This window comes from Nycticebus coucang, chromosome 13 (assembly GCF_027406575.1).
Source record: "Nycticebus coucang isolate mNycCou1 chromosome 13, mNycCou1.pri, whole genome shotgun sequence".
NCBI lineage: Eukaryota > Metazoa > Chordata > Mammalia > Primates > Lorisidae > Nycticebus > Nycticebus coucang.
Window position 1 is genome coordinate 102,998,473 of NC_069792.1, and position 18,545 is coordinate 103,017,017.

General features: G+C 51.0%; 2 protein-coding genes across 7 annotated transcripts in view; both read right to left on the minus strand.

Moving 5' to 3' along the window:
* ZNF250 (zinc finger protein 250) overlaps nt 1-18,545 on the minus strand; it is a 124,016-nt gene that overhangs the window by 27,692 nt on the left and 77,779 nt on the right. The window lies entirely within an intron of this gene.
* ZNF517 (zinc finger protein 517) lies at nt 1,824-11,947 on the minus strand. Of its 6 annotated transcripts, none has more exons than XM_053558218.1 (5): nt 11,815-11,947; nt 7,255-7,333; nt 6,386-6,512; nt 6,002-6,115; nt 1,824-4,946 (listed from the first exon to the last, which is right to left on the minus strand). In XM_053558218.1, exons 2-5 carry the CDS (start codon nt 7,285-7,287, stop codon nt 3,718-3,720), a joined length of 1,503 nt encoding a protein of 500 aa, XP_053414193.1. In that variant the 5' UTR covers nt 7,288-7,333; nt 11,815-11,947; the 3' UTR covers nt 1,824-3,717. The 6 variants fall into 6 exon arrangements, with proteins under 6 accessions (XP_053414193.1, XP_053414194.1, XP_053414192.1 ...); XM_053558219.1 differs by having other exon boundaries at nt 11,626-11,911; XM_053558217.1 differs by having other exon boundaries at nt 8,880-11,911.

Sequence of the window (18,545 nt, forward strand, 5' to 3'; positions counted from 1 at the left end):
TGTAAGCCACTAAAGGGTGGTTGCCTCCTTCCTTCCCCCTTGTAGTCTGCCTCTTTAGAATCATTCCTGAAAAGATTTTTTTTTTTTTGAGAAAGTCTTACTTTTTTTCTTTGAGAAAGTCCTACTTTATCGCCCTCGGTAGAGTGCTGTGACATCACAGCTCACAGCAACCTCCGACTCCCAGGCTTAGGCAATTCTCCCGCCCCAGCCTCCTGAGTAGCTGGGACTACAGATTTTTTTCTTTTCTTTTTTTTTGCAGTTTTTGGCCAGGGCAGGGTTTGAACCTGGTACCAAAGGCATATGGGGCTGGCGCCCTACTCACTGAGCCACAGGCGCTGCCCAATCCTCTTCATTCTTTTTTTTTTTTTTTTTTTGTAGAGACAGAGTTTCACTTTATTGCCCTGGGTAGAGTGCCGTGGCGTCACATAGCTCACAGCAACCTCCAACTCCTGGGCTTAAGTTATTCTCCTGCCTCAGCCTCCCGAGTAGCTGGGACTACAGGCGCCCACCACAACGCCCGGCTATTTTTTTGTTGCAGTTTGGCCAGGGCTGGGTTTGAACCCCCCACCCTCGGTATATGGGGCCGGCGCCCTGCTCACTGAGCCACAGGCGCCGCCCAATCCTATTCATTCTTAAAAAGAAAATCCATGCACACTCTGGGCACACAGCAAATGCATTTGGAATGTGGAGAAAAGATGTAGAATAACTTACTGCCAACCACTAATGGGTTGGTCTGGGACTAAGGGGAAGTGGGGGGTGAGGGAGAAAGAAGAGGGGGCTTTTATTTCCTATGTCAATATTGAGGTTTGAGGGGCACGGTCCACTGTACCCTCGTAAGGTGAATCAGTCTCATTTGTGCTCCTTGAGGTAGAAGGCTCTGAGAAGAAACATTTCCAGTACTCGGGCTAGATGTGAGTTTTGGGGGATATTCTCCCCCAGTTCGCATTAGTGGCTTTACTGAAAAATGCAGGCAGTCACACCTTAAAGGAGTCACACAGGCATCTCCACACCTGTGCTGGAGACAGATCATCTGCCTGAGGCAATGGACCATTGCACTTAACCCACTACCTCTATTTACACAATAACTTTCAGTTAATCATATAGGGAAGTGGGCAAACAGAACAGACAACCCAGCCCTTTGTGGTTCATTGCCACTTTTGTTTATCTCCAAATAGGATATTCTTGGTTTAGAAAGGTGTGTACGGGCGGCGCCTGTGGCTCAGTGAGTAGGGCGCCAGCCCCATATGCCGAGGGTGGCGGGTTCAAACCCAGCCCCGGCCAAACTGCAACCAAAATATAGCCGGGCGTTGTGGCGGGCGCCTGTAGTCCCAGCTGCTCGGGAGGCTGAGGCAAGAGAATCGCGTAAGCCCAAGGGTTAAGAGGTTGCTGTGAGCCGTGTGACGCCACGGCACTCTACCCGAGGGCGGTACAGTGAGACTCTGTCTCTACAAAAAAAAAAAGAAAGGTGTGTACGTACTTTGCTGTATTAATGCTGATAAGGAATCTTTACCTTTTGTCTTCTTTATTCTTGGATTATTATTATTTTTGGTTTGAAGCAGCTTAATATTCTTGGATTATTTTTATCTGATGATTTGGGGTATATAAGAAAGTGAATAGGGTGGCGTCTGTGGCTCAAAGGGGGTAGGGCACTGGCCCCATATGCTGGAGGTGGTGGGTTCAAACCCAGCCCTGGCCAAAAACTGCAAAAAAAAAAAAAGTGAATAAAGACGACTGCTGTTGTGCCTGAGAGAGCACTAGCCGTCCCTTTTAAATCAATCATTTCGTCTGCAGTGCTATCTCTGCGTCATCAACTAGAAGCTCAGTGGACAGCAACAAGGTTTTATTGTTTTTACTATAAATATTACTTCAGTAACTACCAAAGTACAAGGAAAGTTTAACAAAGTCTTGGAATGGGGAACAGAACAGATAGTTTTGGCTACAGGGGAAATTTTTTTATATCAAATACTTCATAACTAAAAGCAAAGAACAGGCTCAGCGCTTGTAGCTCAGTGAGGAGGGTACCAGCAATATACACTGAGGCTGGTGGGTTCAAGTCTGGGCTAGGCCTGCTAAACAACAATGACAACTGCAACCAAAAAATAGCTGGGGCTTGGCTCGGCACCTGTAGCTCAAGCAGCTAGGGTGCCAGCCACATACATCGGAGCTGGCAGGTTTGAATCCAGGCTGGGTCTGCCAAACAATGACAACTACAACCAAAAAATAGCCAGGCATTGTGGCGGGTGCCTATAGTCCCAGCTACTTGGGAGGCTGAGGCAAGAGAATCACTGAAGCCCAAGAGTTTGAGGCTGCTGTGAGCTGTGACACCATAGCACTCTACCAAGGGCAACATAATGAGACTCTGTCTCAAAATAAATAAATAAATAAATAAAAACAAAGAATTAAGGAAATATTTGTATCAATTCCTTAATTCTGAGATGCAGGATTTTGCCATCCACGTACTCCTTGAAAAGGGCAAAAACGGACAAAAAACCCCAACAGCTTGTGGTTTGTATCAAAATTGAGGGATTTGAACCCTAACATACAGAGGTCTTATAAACCCAAGAAAAACAGGTGTAAGAGTTTACAGGTAATTTACTCATCAAAAGGCAAAAAAAATGCAAATTAAAATGAGATTAACAGGGCGGTGCCCATAGCTCAGTGGGTAGGGTGCCCACATACCCCGGGGGCTGGCGGGTTCAAGCCCTGCCTGGGCCTGCTAAAACAACTGCAACAACAAAAAAATAGCTGTGCATTATGGCCGGCACCTGTAGTCCCAGCTACTTGGGAGGCTGAGGCAAGAGAATCACTTAAAGCCAAGAGTTTGAGGTTGCTGGGGGTGGTGCCTGTGGCTCAAAGGAGTAGGGCGCCGGCCCCATATGCCGGAGGTGGCGGGCTCAAACCCAGCCCCAGACAAAAACTGCAAAAAAATAAAAAAAAAGTTTGAGGTTGTTGTGAGCTGTGAAGCCACCACAGCACTCTACAGAGGGTGACACAGCAAGACTCTTTCTCAAAAAAAAAAAAAAAAAAGTACACATTCACAGGCCAGGCCCTTAGCTGGGCTCCAGACTGGTGGTTCCTTTCTTGGGCACACATTTGTAAGATGCTGAGCAGCCTGTCTATATTCCTGAGGTTCAGGGGTGGGAATCATGGTGAAGAGAGGTCATCAAGACTTCCTCACTTACAAGCAGGACCTCAGAGGCTTCCTCACAGAAGAGATCCTTCGGCAGACAGACCCAGAGACCTGAGATCCTGATCTCTGCCACTCGTACATCTGCACCCTCAGTCCACCTGTGACATCCTGCCCCTTCAAGCAGCCTCTAGTCTTCCTGCCCAATCTTAATAATAAGTGTATAGCTAAGCCAACAAAACCCTTCTTTTTTGTCTGATCACCAATCAAGATTTAGAAAATAAACAAGTACAAAAAGAAAAACACAGCACACAATCCCCATTTGGTTTGTTAGAGCCTGGTGTGTATCAGCAACAGACTCACCTGGGCTCAGAGAACTGCTGCCCTGGCAGCCAGGCACAGCCTCACCACGCTGGAGCTGAGGCTGGCGCAACTCACTCCAGGCTCACCCTCCCTGTCCTGCCCATCTTCGTCTTGCTGTTTAGGCTTCATTTGGCATAGGCCATACCTGGCCCCTTGCTTTGCTGCACGCTTAGGACGCAGGTTTACAGCTTTCTCTGTTGGGGCCCCTCGGGGTCTCTGCCTGTTTGTCACTGCCTACGAGGGGTCCAGCGGGGCACCCGCCTGCCCTTCCTCCCCTCTCCTCCCTCCCGGTGCTCTCGGCCGTGGATCTTCTGGTGCTGGATTAGGGTGGACAGCTGGCTGCAGGCCCTCCCGCAGGCTCGGCACCTGTACGGTCGCTCACCACTGTGGAGCCGGTAGTGTTCGTTCAGTGTGTAGCTCCTGCGGAAAGCCTTGCCGCACTCCGTGCACGTGAAGGGCTTCTCTTTAGTGTGGGTCTTCTGGTGCAGCGTGAGGTTGGACTTGCGGCTAAAAGCCTTGCCGCATTCTGAGCAGGTGAATGGCTTCTCACCGGTATGGAGCCGCTGGTGCAGCAGGAGCAGGGAGTTGTGCCTGAACGGCCTCTGGCACACAGCGCATTCATGGGACTTGTCCCCTGTGCAGGCTTTCGGTGCTGCCATGGGCAGGGAGCTCATCCCGCGGCCGTCCTGCGGGCTCTCCTCGGCATGCAGCCTATGGTGTTTCAGGAGCGAGGCCCCGCGGATGAAGCGCTGGCCACAGCGCCGGCAGCTGTAGGGCCGCTCCCCACTGTGGATTCGCTGGTGCTCATTGAGGGTGAAGCGGCGGCAGAAGGCCTTGCCGCACTCAACACACTCGTAGGCCTTCTCCCCTGTGTGGAACTTTTGGTGCTGCAGGAGCCGGGAACTTCGGCTGAAGGCCTTGCCGCACTCGCTGCAGGTGTAGGGCCGCTCCCGGGCGTGCACCCGGCTGTGGGATGCCAGCTGCGCACTCTGCCGGAAGGCCTTGCCGCACTCACCGCACTGGAAGGGCTTCTCCTCCGTGTGGATCAGCTGGTGCCGCAGCAGGATGGAGCTCTGTGTGAAAGCCTTGCCACACTCAGTGCACTGGAAGGGCTTGGCCCCCGTGTGAATCACGCGGTGTCGTAGCAGCAGCGAGTGGTACCTAAACACCTTGCCACACTCGCACCTGTAGCCCCTCTGCGCACTGGTGGCTGAGCTCCCAGCAGGCCGGCGGCCCCACTCTTCTTGCAGAGATGTGGGTGAGGTGCTTAGCTCCCCAGCCTGAGCTCCGGGCGGGAGGCATCTCTTATCTGACCTGTCCTCAGGACTGCCATCCAGGCCAGGTAGCTTGGGGGTCCTCTGGGAGAGGCACCCCCAAGCCACGCGGGACATTCCAGCCTGCTTAGGGATGGCCCTCCTCATGGAAGTCTCTGCCATGCCAGACTCCATCCCAGAATCTGAGAAAATAAACAGAAAACAGAGGATGGTCCAACCTCCACGCTCACCAAAAAGACTCACTCACATCAAGACAATCTTTTTCTAAGTCTTTTCTCTCACTGACGTGTAAATGATTAAAATCATATATATTCGAGGTGTACAATATACATCTATACTCTGAAATGATCAACAGTCAAGTAAAAACAGAACCATTATGTCAGAGGTGTAGGAAGGTTTGAGAAATTCTTGCAAGAGGTTTTTAAATCATGGCTCAGGACTCTCCGTCCGTTGCTCAGTGGTTAGGGCACCAGCCACGTAACACCAGGGCTGGCGAGTTCGAACCCAGCGGGGCCTGCTAAACAACAATGACAACTACAACAACAAAAAAAATAGCTGGACGTTGTGGCAGGCACCTGTAGTCCCAGCTACTTGGGAGGCTGAGGCAAGAGAATCGCTTAAGCCCAAGAGATTGAGTTGTGACGCTATGGTATTCTACCAAGGGCAACATAGTGAAACTCTGTCTCAAAAAAATAAATAAAATAAAATCATGGCTCAAGGGAGAAAGGGAGACTAAGAAAGGCTTCAGCACCATAGCCTGTACTTTGCTTCTCTCTCCTTAGGAGTCACCTACAGTCCCCCCACTCAGCAAGCATGTCGGGGCCCTACCTCTGCACGGCTCTAGAACTAGGGGCCTCCTCCCCAAATGAAGGTCCCCTCTGTGGTATCTGCTGTCCTGAGCTCAGTCCCTGGCACATAAGCCCTAGGAACTGGGAAATCAAAGCAACCCAAAGGTAGTGCCTACTGTACCCAAGGACCCAGCCCTTCACACTGTGGGGATACCAAAATGAAGAACTCATGAACTGGGCCTTCCTGGGTGAGTTAAGTCTTGGGTGATCTTATACCTACAACCACGTCATTCCATTGGACATGTGGCCCTGCTGTGAGGAGGCAAAGGTGCACATCTCCCACTGTGCAGGAGAGGCCTGCATGGAGACACACAAAGCCCAAGCCAGGAGCCACATTATGTGCCTTGTGGTGTGACAGCAGCCTTGGCTTCCCTGTACCTCAAACTCACCTGTCCGAAGGCTGGCCTTGGTTCCTCTCTCCTCAGCCACTTGTGGAATCAAGGCCCCTGGCTCCTCTCCTTGCTCCAAGAGGGAGATCAGTGCTGGTTTGGCAACAAGAAAGCCTAAGTGCAGGAAGTGAAAGCAGCATGTGACCAGGTGCAGGGAGGAAGGACACCAGCTGCCTTCAAGAGACCTTGGGAGCAAAGTGGGTTCACCATCCTGGGGCTGTTGGGGAGAGGGGCAAGACTGGGTAGCAGCTTCCCTTCTAAACATGTGAAAGTCTGCATTTAGAAAGGAGCCTACTTCCCAGGGCCTGGTGGATGAGGCAGGATCATCTCTGAGCATAAGACAGAAACAGCTCCCAGCCCTAGGACCAACAAAAAAGCCCTCACCCAGCGAGGCCAGGTTCCCGTAGTTGTCCAGCATAACATCTCTGTAGAGTGCCCGCTGATCAGGGGCCAGGCAACTCCACTCTATCCTCGTGAAGTACACAGCCACATCCTCAAATGCGATGATCTCCTGCAACCACACATTCTGCTGTCCTGGGCAGTCGAGGCCTCAGCAAGGACCCAGGAGATGGGGAGGACACATTAGGAACATTTGTATGATCTGTCCAGCTCTGGGGGTTGCGGCCTCTGTCCTCACTGGTCACTCACATTCCCAGGGCTCAGCATAGAGGGGATACCCCCTAACATTCCCCAAAGAAGTAGCCTCCTCCTTAGCACAACCCCAGAAGAGGGGTAAAATGAAGCTGGAAAAGAATAGAGATTCTGCTAGGAAGGAGGTCTCACAAAAAAACAAACAAAAAAAAAAAAAAAGGAAGGAGGTCTCAACCTTGGCTTCATGCTTCTTCAATAGGCCATCAGGGATGTGGGGACATTAGTGGCCTTGTCTCCACACTGGGGTGAGTGTTCTGCCTTCTGGGTCTTGATTTCTAACACCAGCAGGAGAGTGGGGGCTGACCACTCACATCAGGATGGAGGCAGGTGCTGGGGCAGGTCAGGTACTGGTTGACCCTAAATGCTCAGAACCGACAGGGGGCCCGAGACAACCCACTTCTGCCCAAAGCCTCAGGAAGGAGTTGACAGAGCCTCGTGTGAGGTCTGGCCATGGAGAGAGGAAGTGGCCCTTGGCTTGCAGATTCCATTCTGTTATGTGGGTGGGCCTCAGGTGTCCCGGGAAGATGCTCAGGGCTGACGGGCTAAGGCTGAGGGAAAGGCAGTATCCTAGGGCAGCAGGTAGGCACAGAAGGAACACTCACCTGAGGTCCAAGCATTGGGAGTGCCATCGCCATTCCAGGTTATATGGTGGGGTGCAACAAGTGCTAGAGACGATGAGTACTGGGAGAATACACAGCCATGAGTGGGAGGAACCTAGACATGAGGCCCCCACATCCTCAGACAGATGCCCCAAATCCAGAAGAGAACAGGAAATGGTGAGATGCTGAGGCAAACACATCAACCATCTCCTTCAAGTCCCAAGAAGCTACACCTGAGACCTGCTCACCTACAACTTCTCACCTTTTTCAGAATTTGCTGAACGACATGTTCCCAGCGAGGTCTTCCATGATACTATTTAAAACTACTGCCTCCCCTCTCATCAGAATTCCTTATCCTCACTCCTTGGTTTAAATTTCTCCATAGCATTCTGTCATCTGACATAAGACCAGTTAACCTACTTGCCTCTTACCCACTTTCTCTCATGAGACAAGGCCTCTAATCTATATCCCCAGGGCCTGGCACATGGGGAGTGCTCATTAAGGATTTGTGAAACGAGCAAAGAGATCCCTGACATTGGTGACACTGCAAGCAGTAAAACCATGTTGCAGAACATCAGAAAACATTCTTTTTATAGAGACCACATCTCACTCTGTCACCCTGTGTAGAGTGCTGTGGCATAATAGCTCATAGCAACCTCAAACTCCTGGGTTCAGCGATCCTCGTGCCTCAGCCTCCCAAGTAGCTGGACTATAGGCACCTGCCACAACACTTGGCTAGTTTTTCTATTTTTTGTAGAGAGGAGGTCTCCCTCTTGCTTAGGCTTGTCTTGAACTCCTGAGCTCAGACAATCCACCTGCCTATGTCTCCCAGAGGGCTAGGATTACATGTATAAACCACTGTGCCTGATCCAGAAAACATTCTAGACTATCTTGTATATTACTACACAAAACAAGCAGATTATAAGCAGAAAAATTAATCTAGTAGCATAAAACCCCAGCATATTAACTCTAGTTCTTTCTGGCTCATAGAATTTTGGGTAGTTCTTGTTTTTCTTCTACTATGGAAAAGTTATTTAAAAAACAATAAATATGGCTCTGCGCCTGTAGCTTAAGTGGCTAAGGCACCAGGCACATACACCAGAGCTGACGGGTTCGAATCCAGCCCGGGCCTGCCAAACAATGACAACTACAACCAAAAAAATAGCCAGGCATTGTGGCGGGTGCCTGTAGTCCCAGCTACTTGGGAGGCTGAGGCAAGAGAAATCACTTAAGCCCAGGAGTTGGAGGTTGCTATGAGCTGTGATGCCATGGCATTCTACCCAGGCAGCTTAGGTTCTGTCTCAAATAAATAAATATAATTTTGCTCTGATAAGATATAACACAGTAGGCATGAGGCATGAGGCCCTGCTCTTTGCACTCTTCCCTTCAACAGACACTTGAGCTCTTGTGTTTGGGTGGAGGTCTCTGGGGTTATCCTTTTCCATGGGGCTTGGGCCTCCTAAGTAGCTGCCACTTTGTAAAGAGATATTCCCTTTTGACAAAAACTATGGTTAGAAGCAGGCTGGTTGCTTGGTTACAATGCTGTGAGCTGACATCTGGCACCAGAGCCCTTCTGACATATTAGGGTATGAAGGGCTATGGTTAAGATTGGACTTTTAGGGCGGTACCTGCGGCTCAGTGGGTAGGGCGCGGGTCCCATATACCAAGGGTGGCTGATTCAAACCTGGCCCTGGCCAATCTGCAACAAAAAAAAATAGCCGGGTGCTGTGGCAGGGGCCTGTAGTCCCAGCTATTCAGGACCTGAGGCAAGGGAATTGCCTAAGGCCAGGAGTTGGAGGTTGCTGTGAGCTGTGATGCCACAGCACTCTACCATGGATGATAAAGTGAGACTCTGTCTCTAAAAAAAAAATTAAAAAAAAAAAAAAAGAGATTGGACTTAACAATTTGGCAGCAGACTGCAAATGCTTGGAAAAAGCAGAGCTATCCCACCCCCAGTAAGCCTCCGATCAGCTGTCTGTCTAGAGCAATCTGTGGGCAGGACCCAACTGGGCTATTGCTATTGCCAGATGTGTTGTCCTCCTCACCCAAACAAGGCAACCAGATTACATCAGGGGACAAGGCTGCCAAAAGGCCTTAGCATCCCCTGCTCCTCAACACGTATTACCCTCCACTGTGGAGAGAATTGTAACCCAAGGCTAGTAGAGGGATAAGCTACCACGGCTGGTTTTTGTTTGCTCATGTCTGAAAAGTGTATGTCCTCTTGGAGGGGCCACCTGGTTAGAGGGAGAAAAATCTGCTTTTAGTTCCATGTTTGGAATTGGGAAATAAGTCTTCAATCAGAATAAACAGCGCTACAGTTAAAAAGAACGGAGCAGGAATATGATCACGAAACAGATCAAGTTCTTGCTCATAGTGCTAAGAGAGAATATCAGGGTGAGAAGAGTGATAATTTAGATGGAGGATCAGGGAGTCCTTCTTGGGGGAAATATCATTTTAACTGGAGCCTGGAAGACCAGAGTCCCTTCCTTCCATACCTACAATAAGACCCTGTTCATCAGTGCCCTCAGGCACCTTGCTCACTGTACTGCACCCAATGTCAGCTTTCTCCCTGTCATCCAAACCAGCCAAGGCCTTTGTTCCCTCCACCTGTTTCTCCTCAGGGACAGGTAAGGCTGCTCTCTCCCAGCCATCAATTTCTGTTCAAACATTAACTCTTTAGAAAGGCCTTTCTCAACTACCATGCCTACTCCAACCCCCTCACCTCTCCAATTTTATCTCTTTGCTTTATTTTCCACAAAGCCCTCATCACAATAAAGAATTATTTTCCTGGTCAGCCCCTGTGGCTCAGTGTGTAGGGCACCGGCCCCATATACCAAGGGTGGTGGGTTCAAACCCGGCCCAGACCAAACAGCAACAAAAAAATAGCCAGGCGCTTCCCAGCTACTTGGGAGGCTGAGGCAAGAGAATCACCTAAGCCCAAGAGCTGGAGGTTGCTGTGAGCAACGATAAAGTGAGACTCTGTCTCTACAAAAAATAAAAAAATTATTTTCTGGGTGGCGCCTGTGGCTCAAAGGAGTAGGGGGTGGACCCATGTACTAGAGGTGGCGTGTTCAAACCAGGCCCTGGCAAAAACTGCAAAAAAAAAAAAATTTTTTTTTTTTCCTTATCTAGGCACCAGGGCAAACCCCTGTTGTCCCAACTACTCTGGAGGCTGAGGAAAGAGGATCGCTTGAACCCAAGAGTTTGAGGTTGCTGTGAGCTATGACAGCAGAGTACACTACAGAGGGCGACAAAGTGGGACTCTCTCTAAACAAAAAACAAAAACACCACATTATTTTCTTGGCCAGGCGTGGTGTTCACACCTGTAATCCTAGCACTCTGGGTGCTCAGGGAGGAGAATCTCTTGAGCTCAGGAGTTTGAGACCATCCTGAGCAAGAACCAGACCCTGTCTCTACTAAAAATAAAAAAAAACTAGCCAGGAGTTGTGGGCGCCTGTAGCCCCATCTACCTGGGAGGCTGAGGCAACAGGATCACTTGAACCCAGAAGTTTGAGGTTGCCGTAAGCTGTGACACCACAGAACTCTACCCAGGGGGACAGAGTGAGACTGTTGCAAAAAGTAATTTTTAAAAAAAATTTTGCTGCCGGGCGCGGTGGCTCACGCCTGTAATCCCAGCACTGTGGGAGGCTGAGGAGGGAGAATCGCTTGAGCTCAGGAGTTCGTGACTCGCCTGAGCGACAGTGAGACCCCGACTCGTGAAAAAAATGGAAAAACCCAGCCGGGCGCCGCGGCGAGCGCCTGTAATCCCAGCGGCTTCCGGAGGCTGAGGCAGCGGGGTGCCCGCAGCCCGAGTCTGAGGTTGTGGTGAGCTACCACGCCCACTGCACTCTGCTCAGGGGCATAGGGTGGGACCCTGTCTCAACAACAACAAAAAAAAATTTTTTGCTTACTGCCTCTATTAGAATACATGCTCCATGAGATGAGAGACATTGCCTATTCACTGTGGTCTTTCCAGCATTAAAAGAGTTCTCTGGACACTGTAAGCGCTCAGCAACTATTTACAAGACTGCTGTCCTTTACACAAAGCTTAATGTCATAAGTCGGCGAGTGGGAAAAGCTACACAAGGTAAAGTGTGGGAGGAAAAGGGTGCCTGCCGGGAAAAAAGCGTGCGTGGGACAAGGGGCACAGGGCAGGCAGGGCATCCTGCAGCCAGCGCCTGCCACTCCCGAGAAAGCTCGCTCAGACGCCTGCCGGCTTGAGTCCGGGGCGGGGGGGGGGGGGCGAAAACTCGGACCGAGCGGCGTCCACCCAGGGGAAGCCCCCACCTCGCCAGACCTCCCTACGGTGTAGCCTCGGCTATGCGCAACCACCCCGACTCCAGGAAGCAGGGTTTGGGGGGCCGCTCCGCACACCTCCCATTGCAGCGGAGAGGGACTAGGACTTCTCAAGGTCCAGATCGCAGGAGAAGTGGAGGCGGCGGCGCAGGCGGTGGATCACGCCGTGCTCTGCGCGGCTTCTGCACGGGCCACAGCCTCAGTAGGGCAGGGATCGGAGGACCCAGCCCCTCCCCAGACCTCGCCCCACGGGTGGGACCGACTCACCCAGGCCGGCAGCCCTGGACAGCACCGAGCCGACCACAGGGCGCAGGGCGAACAGCGCCGCTGATTCCGGCCCGCCCCCGGAACGGGGCAGCAACACCGCTCTGGTAGGCTGGGAGAACCACGCAACCTCCGCTGCGCTCCGAAGGCTCGGCGCTCTCGGACGCAGCTATCGCGAGATCTGCTGAGGGCCGGGGGCGGGCCGAGTTGGGTCGGGCGGAGCTTGCTGGTTCTGTTGGGGTCACTTAGAGCGCTTTTTCAGAGGTGTTGTGCATACCTGCAGACAACTTTAACATAAGCTTGAAGATGTAATCTACGCTGGGAGCAACACACCAAATAAAACTCGATTCTTTTTTTTTTGTTTGAGACAGAGTCTCACTTTGTCGCTCTCGGTAGAGTGCCGTTGTGTCACAGCTCACAGCAACCTCAAACTCTTAGGCTTAAGCGATTCTCTTCCCTCGTTGCTGGGACTACAGGCGCCGCCACAACGCCCGGCTATTTTTAGAGACGTGGATCTGGGTCTGGTTCAGGCTGGTCTCGAACTCGTAACCTCAGGCGATGACCTCCTCGACCTTCCAAAGTTCTAGGATTACAGGCGTGAGCCACCGTGTCCAACTATAAATACTGTATTTTTGGAAACTAGATAGCATCCTATTGAATAACTGTTGATTTAAAGAACAATTCATGTAGAACACCACAAGGTACTTGAATGAAAATACTTTGCAGGATACAGAGAATAAAATATGTAACATGTCTGTTTACATGCACATATAATATATATATATACACACAGCCTTTCAACATATTTATGTATATGTATACTGCTACTATAAATCCTTCCTTCCTTTCTGCCTTCCTCCCTCCCTTCCCACTCTTTTTCCCTAGGAAGCGTGCCCTGCATCATCATACCTCATAGCAACATCTTGCCTCAGCCTTCTGAGTAGCTGAGACTACAGCTGAACGCCAGCTACGGAGGCCCTCTGTTTGGAGGGTGGCGGGGAAGGCGGTGGCACAACAGAGACCTTGATCCCTGAAAGTCTGCTGGAGGACAGCTCCCTCTCCCCGTAAGGAAGAGACTTCCCCCTCCAGGAGCAGGAGGAGCTGCTGGAATGCCGCCGCAGCTGCTGCCGCCGCGCGCGTTCCTTCTCCTTGCCGGCCGACCCCATCCTGCAGGGGGCCAAGTTTTTGCTGCAGCAGCAGGGTGTCTCGGGGCTGGGCGACCAGCACGCCGAAGGGGCTGAGGACTCACCACACAGCCCCAAAGGCTGCTGCGCCAAATGCAAGAAGGGGGTGCAGTTCTCGGACACGCTAGGGCTGAGCCTGGCCAGCGTGAAGCACTTCAGCGAGGCCGAAGAGCCGCAGTTGCCTCCCGCAATACTCTCGCGCCTCCACAGACGCGGAGGTGAAAGACTGGCCGGGTGCTCTGCTGCCTCGGGCCCAGGGCCATGACCGTGCGCTACACCTTTACCGAGTGGCGCTCTCTCCTGGACGTGCAGGCCGAGCTGCAGCCCGAGCCCCCGGAGCCTCAGCACCCAGAGGAGCCGTCGAGGGACGCCAGACGAGGGTCTGAGGAAGCTGAGAAAGAGCTGGGCGCCGAGCACTTCCACGTCTCGCTGTGCCTGCCCCTAGGCCTGCGCCCTGAGGATGTAGAGGAAGCGGGTGCGCGCGGCGTAGCCATTCACTTCGCTGTCTGTTACTGCTGTGCGCAGGACCAGTACTGGCACCACAACGCTGGGGGCCAATAACACCCTGCGCTATGCTAATGTGCCCTAAGCCCCGAGCGCTTTGAAGGGCTGTGGGGCAGCCGCATTCGAGGGCCTTGCTGATCCGAGTATTGTGGATCTGGCGTGAGGGGAGCGTAGAACCGTGACAAAGAAAAAGGAGGGAGTCATCCAACCGTAAACTCGCACCCAAGGCGGCCCCTTGATTGAGTTTAGTGAGCCGGAGCAAAACACTGAATGCTCTCACCACTTCCAACTTCCTAGGCCTCTAGGATTCCCAGCCCGCGTCAGAATGGGAAGACATGTCCAAGGCCCCAGCAGTAACTTTATCCAAGGAGAAGAAGGCTCCCGACTCCTGAGCGTGGTTCTAATACTTTGGGATTTGTTTTAAACTCTGCATGTCATATTTTAGCCCTTGCAGCTTGCTGGAGACCTCTGGGAAGGACACAGCGTCCAGACACCGCATACCGAAGTAAGGTGCTCGATTGTGGGAGCACACGTGGCACTTCTACACTCCTGGAAGGCCTATTTCTTAGGGAAACCCGGGTGGGGGCTGGGCCAGGTCCTTATCTTTTTGCTGGAACCTGGGGAATGTTCGCCCAGACTTGTGCGGTTGTGTACAAATGTCCTTTAAAAGAGTAAAGGCCGGATGGCGCCTGTGGCTCAGTGAGTAGGGCGCCGGCCCCATATGCCGAGGGTGGCGGGTTCAAACCCAGCCCCGGCCAAACTGCAACAACAACAACAACAAAATAGCCGGGCGTTGTGGCGGGCGCCTGTAGTCCCAGCTGCTCGGGAGGCTGAGGCAAGAGAATCGGGTAAGCTCAAGAGTTAGAGGGTTGCTGTGAGCCGTGTGACGCCACGGCACTCTACCCGAGGGCGGTACAGTGAGACTCTGTCTCTACCAAAAAAAAAACAGTAAAGGCCACTTGCACACTTAAAATAAATAAAAACAACTTTTTTTTCTTTTTGCACACCTAAAATAAATAAAAACAACTTTTTTTTTTCTTTTTGCAGTTTTTGGCCGGCCCTACTCCTTGAGCCGCAGTCGTTCTACTCCTTGAGCCCAATAAAAACAACTTCTGAAGGATTACTCTACCAAGACTAGAATTGCAAATACCTTAAGCAAACAGCACAGCAGGATGAATTTTCACACACTGTGAAAATAGCACCAAGTCAGTGCAGCTCCCGCTGGTCACTCCAGGTCCACCCTTCCAGTCTGTAGCCCAAGGGGGGTACTTTGTCAGTCCTAATAGGCTGGTGATTTCTGTAAACACACTTCTGTGCCCTTTGTGTGCTATTTGCTCATTTTATCCTCATGATAATCCCATAAAGTAATATTTTGCTGGCTCGGCGCCTGTAGCTCAAGCAGCTAAAGCGCCAGCCACATACACCAGAGCTGGTGGGTTCGAATCCAGCCCAGGCCTGCCTAAGGACAATGACAACTATAACCAAAACATAGCCGGCATTGTGGTGGGTGCCTGTAGTCCCAGCTACTTGAGAGACTGAGGCAAGAGAATCACTTGAGCCCAGGAGTTGGAGGTTGCTGTGAGCTGTGATGCAATGGCACTCTACCCAGGGCGAAAGCTTGAGGCTCTGTCAAGAAAGAGAGAAAGAAAGAAAAGAAAGAAATATTTTGCTACTGTCCCTACTTCAAAGTGAGGAGAGCGTTCCTGATATCTGCCCGTGTCCCAATACTAGTAAGTAGCAGAGCTGGGATCTTTCTCTAACCACTAGACTGTGGGAAACCATTGTGGCAAGGGAGAGAAACAATTCAATTCAAGCAAGTGGGTGTGCTTTGGAATTTCTCCTTGCCCCCCTCCACACTTTGGAGGTTTTGAACACATTCTTTCAGATCCTCTGAATTTTGGCCCAACCCAGGGTGGAGGCCTGAGGCTTAGAAAAGGAAGAGATTTTTCTATGGCCCCCGCTGGTTAGGAGCAGGTTCAGACTGGAACACAGGACCAGGAACCATCATTTTTCTGTCTTTTCACAAGGACAGAGGAACCGAGACCAGCGGGGGTATGTGAGTGGGGGTCTCCTTCCTAAGTAGGCTGAACCCAGAGCCCTGCTGTGGGTGGTGCTACAGTTGTCTGAAGTCCCAGGACTAGATGTTTAGATTCTTCTGGATCCCTCAGACTCCTCCAGGGCCAGGGGTGCCTTCTGCATTCATGCTGCCAACAGCAGACTTGCTCAGGTATGAGGCACAGGCTGGGCAGGGCAGGGGTGCTCTGTGGACTCAGGGCCCACCAGGGGTGACTTATGGCCACTTGCTCTGTCCTGACAGCCACAACCATGTTGGGGGGAACCATGGCTCCCCTCAGGGCTGGGGCTAACATTTCAGACAATCTGAATATCCTAGTGAATTTGAGTATCCAAAAATTGTATGTGTCTAACCGTGTGCTATTTCCTCATTATAAAAGGAAGAATCTCAGTGTAACCTGGCTTATTGTACCCTCAATGAATCCCCAACAATTAAAAAAAAAAAGGAGCCCCAACCGCTGGGGGTGCTGGGTTGGGTGATTCCCTTGAGGTCAACAGCTCTTTGCCAGCTGGATCAAGCACAGTACCCCACCTCCACCAGATAGAGAGGAAAGCCAAAAATACTACAAATCAAACCAAAACAAACAAGCAAGAACCCTTATGGGGTAACATTGGAGGATAAAAAACAAATAATAGGGGCAGAAACACTGGCAAAAATGAAAAATTGCATTTAAACTAGGCTAGTGAAAACAAACAAACAAACAAAAACAAAAAAAAAAAAAAACAAGAAAAATACCAGGGAAAAATGTCGAAATTAAGAAAAAAAAAAACTGAACAAAGAAAAAAAGAAAAACCCAAACCCCCCCAAACCAAAGAACCAAATAGTGTATATATCTTGTATATTATTATCCAGGCAACAGGTGATCTTCTGAGGTATAAGATGGTAATCACAATGTTGATACAGCTGCACAAGATGGAGACTGGAGGCCTCTGCTGATCTCTCAGACCCCGCAGGCTTGGGAGCCCAAAAATGTCCTCAGCCCACTTGAAAGACACTCCAAACTATGAACCTTGGCCAGGCAGAGGCTTTCCAAGGAAAGCATTTATCCCTGGGATTTCTCCCGGTGTGGCTGCCTGCTTATCCAGTGCGCCAAGTCCAGACTCCCACTATGCCCCTGAGGGCCAAGGCTGTGAATCTGCCACACTTGGAACTCCACACATTCCCAGCATCTCAGTACCCTCCTTTGGGCAGCTCAGTCACTAGATTGCTTGCCCAAGGTCTCCTGGCTGATCTCTGGGCTGCAACACACAGGGGCAGGGCTCCCACAGCTGAACGATATTAGCTCCCTTCCAGCTCAGCGTCTCAGACCAGGGCCCCAGACAATGCCCAAAGTCATCTGCACACACAGGCCCAAGATCTCTCAAGGCAGTTCAATCGAGTGCCCAAGTCCAAGAGAACCAAAACAGCCCACAGATAAGGCTTTTCCCGCTTGCAGTCTTGCTGTTGCTATGGGTACAGCTGCAGGCAGCCTCCTACCGAACAAACGCACCTACCACTTGCCAGTTTTCCACCACTTCTGTCCTGCTTGTGGGGTCCAGAAGTCTCTCACCCACTTCCTGTGTCACCAAAAGGAAGCCTCTGGGCAAAACCCACCGGCCAGAGATGCTTGGAGTCTTTTCTTGCCACTCTCACTGAGGTTGTAGTTGTCATTGTTGTTTGGCAGCTCTGGTATATGTGGCTAGTGCCACTGAGCTACAGACGCTGAGCCAGTACCAGTTTCTTGAGATTGCAACTAATGGTGACCTTAAGTATGTTTGAGACAGCTTCACATGTCCATCCATTGTGGATTACAGTCAAGGCAGAATGTCCTGAGAATACCACAAAATCACTGAGAATCCTCTTCGATTTCGAACATCCTGTCTCTCTGAAGCAGGGTTTTCTACAATGATAGCAACCGAGATGAAAGGGTAGATTGGACATAAGCAACACATTTCAGGCATCACCATCTCCCATCACCCCTGGATGGGACTGTCCAGTCAACAGGCTCAGGATTCCCAGTGATTGTGCAGTATGGTAAGTTGTATAATTACATATTACAGTGTAATAATAATAGGTATAAAGTGCACAATAAACTTAACGCACTTGAATCATCCTGAAACCATCCCCCTCAATCTGTAGAAAAAGTATCTTCCGGGTGGCGCCTGTGGCTCAGTCGGTAAGGCGCCGGCCCCATATACCGAGGGTGGCGGGTTCAAACCCGCCCCGGCCAAACTGCAACCAAAAAATAGCCGGGCGTTGTGGCGGGTGCCTGTAGTCCCAGCTACTCGGGAAGCTGAGGCAAGAGAGTCGCCTAAGCCCAGGAGTTGGAGGTTGCTGTGAGCTGTGTGATGCCACGGCACTCTACCGAGGGCCATAAAGTGAGACTCTGTCTCTACAAAAAAAAAAAAAAAAAAAAAAAAGTATCTTCCATGAAATCAGTCCCTGGTGCCAAAAAATGTTGGGGACCACTGCTCAAGACTGTGGGGTGGACATTGGCCAGGTCCCTGGCTCTGTGAGCCCAGCTGTAGCCTGGTTGGCCTCTTGGCTGCCAGTTTTCCACCGCTTCTGTCCTGCGGTGGCCTTGGCAGCCACTACTGAGGTATATCTTGTCCCAGGTGAAGGGGAGTCCCAAGGAAACTTGCTCTTTTTCCCTAGGTTGGTTTGCTAAAAAAGATCAACTCACGGTTATAGTAGGTTAATAAGAGAAAGGTTTATTTTCAAATACCATGCACATGGGGAGAACCACAAGAATGATGTCCCAAAGTTTCAGTGATAGTGGCTTTTTTTTTTTTTGGCCAGGGCTGGGTTTGAACCTGCCACCTCTGGCATATGGAACTGGCGCCCTACTCCTTGAACCACAGGCGCCGCCCGATAGTCAGTGGCTTTTAAAGATGCTTTCTAGAAGGGAGGGGAGAAACTGGAAAGTGAATGTGCAGCAAGCGGTTGCTAAGGGGGGGGTGGGTAGATGGAGGGAAACAGATTGATTAGTAAAT

Bases quoted from the DNA above. Each gene is read 5' to 3' on its own strand.
- ZNF517 (XM_053558218.1), bottom strand. From the start codon at position 7,287: ATGGCGATGGCACTCCCAATGCTTGGACCTCAG. The intron at 6,513-7,254 runs GTGAGTGTTCCT...GTGTGGTTGCAG, and splicing joins TCCCAATGCTTGGACCTCAG to GAGATCATCGCATTTGAGGA. The intron at 4,947-6,001 runs GTGAGTTTGAGG...TTATTTTCTCAG, and splicing joins CAAGGCCAGCCTTCGGACAG to ATTCTGGGATGGAGTCTGGC.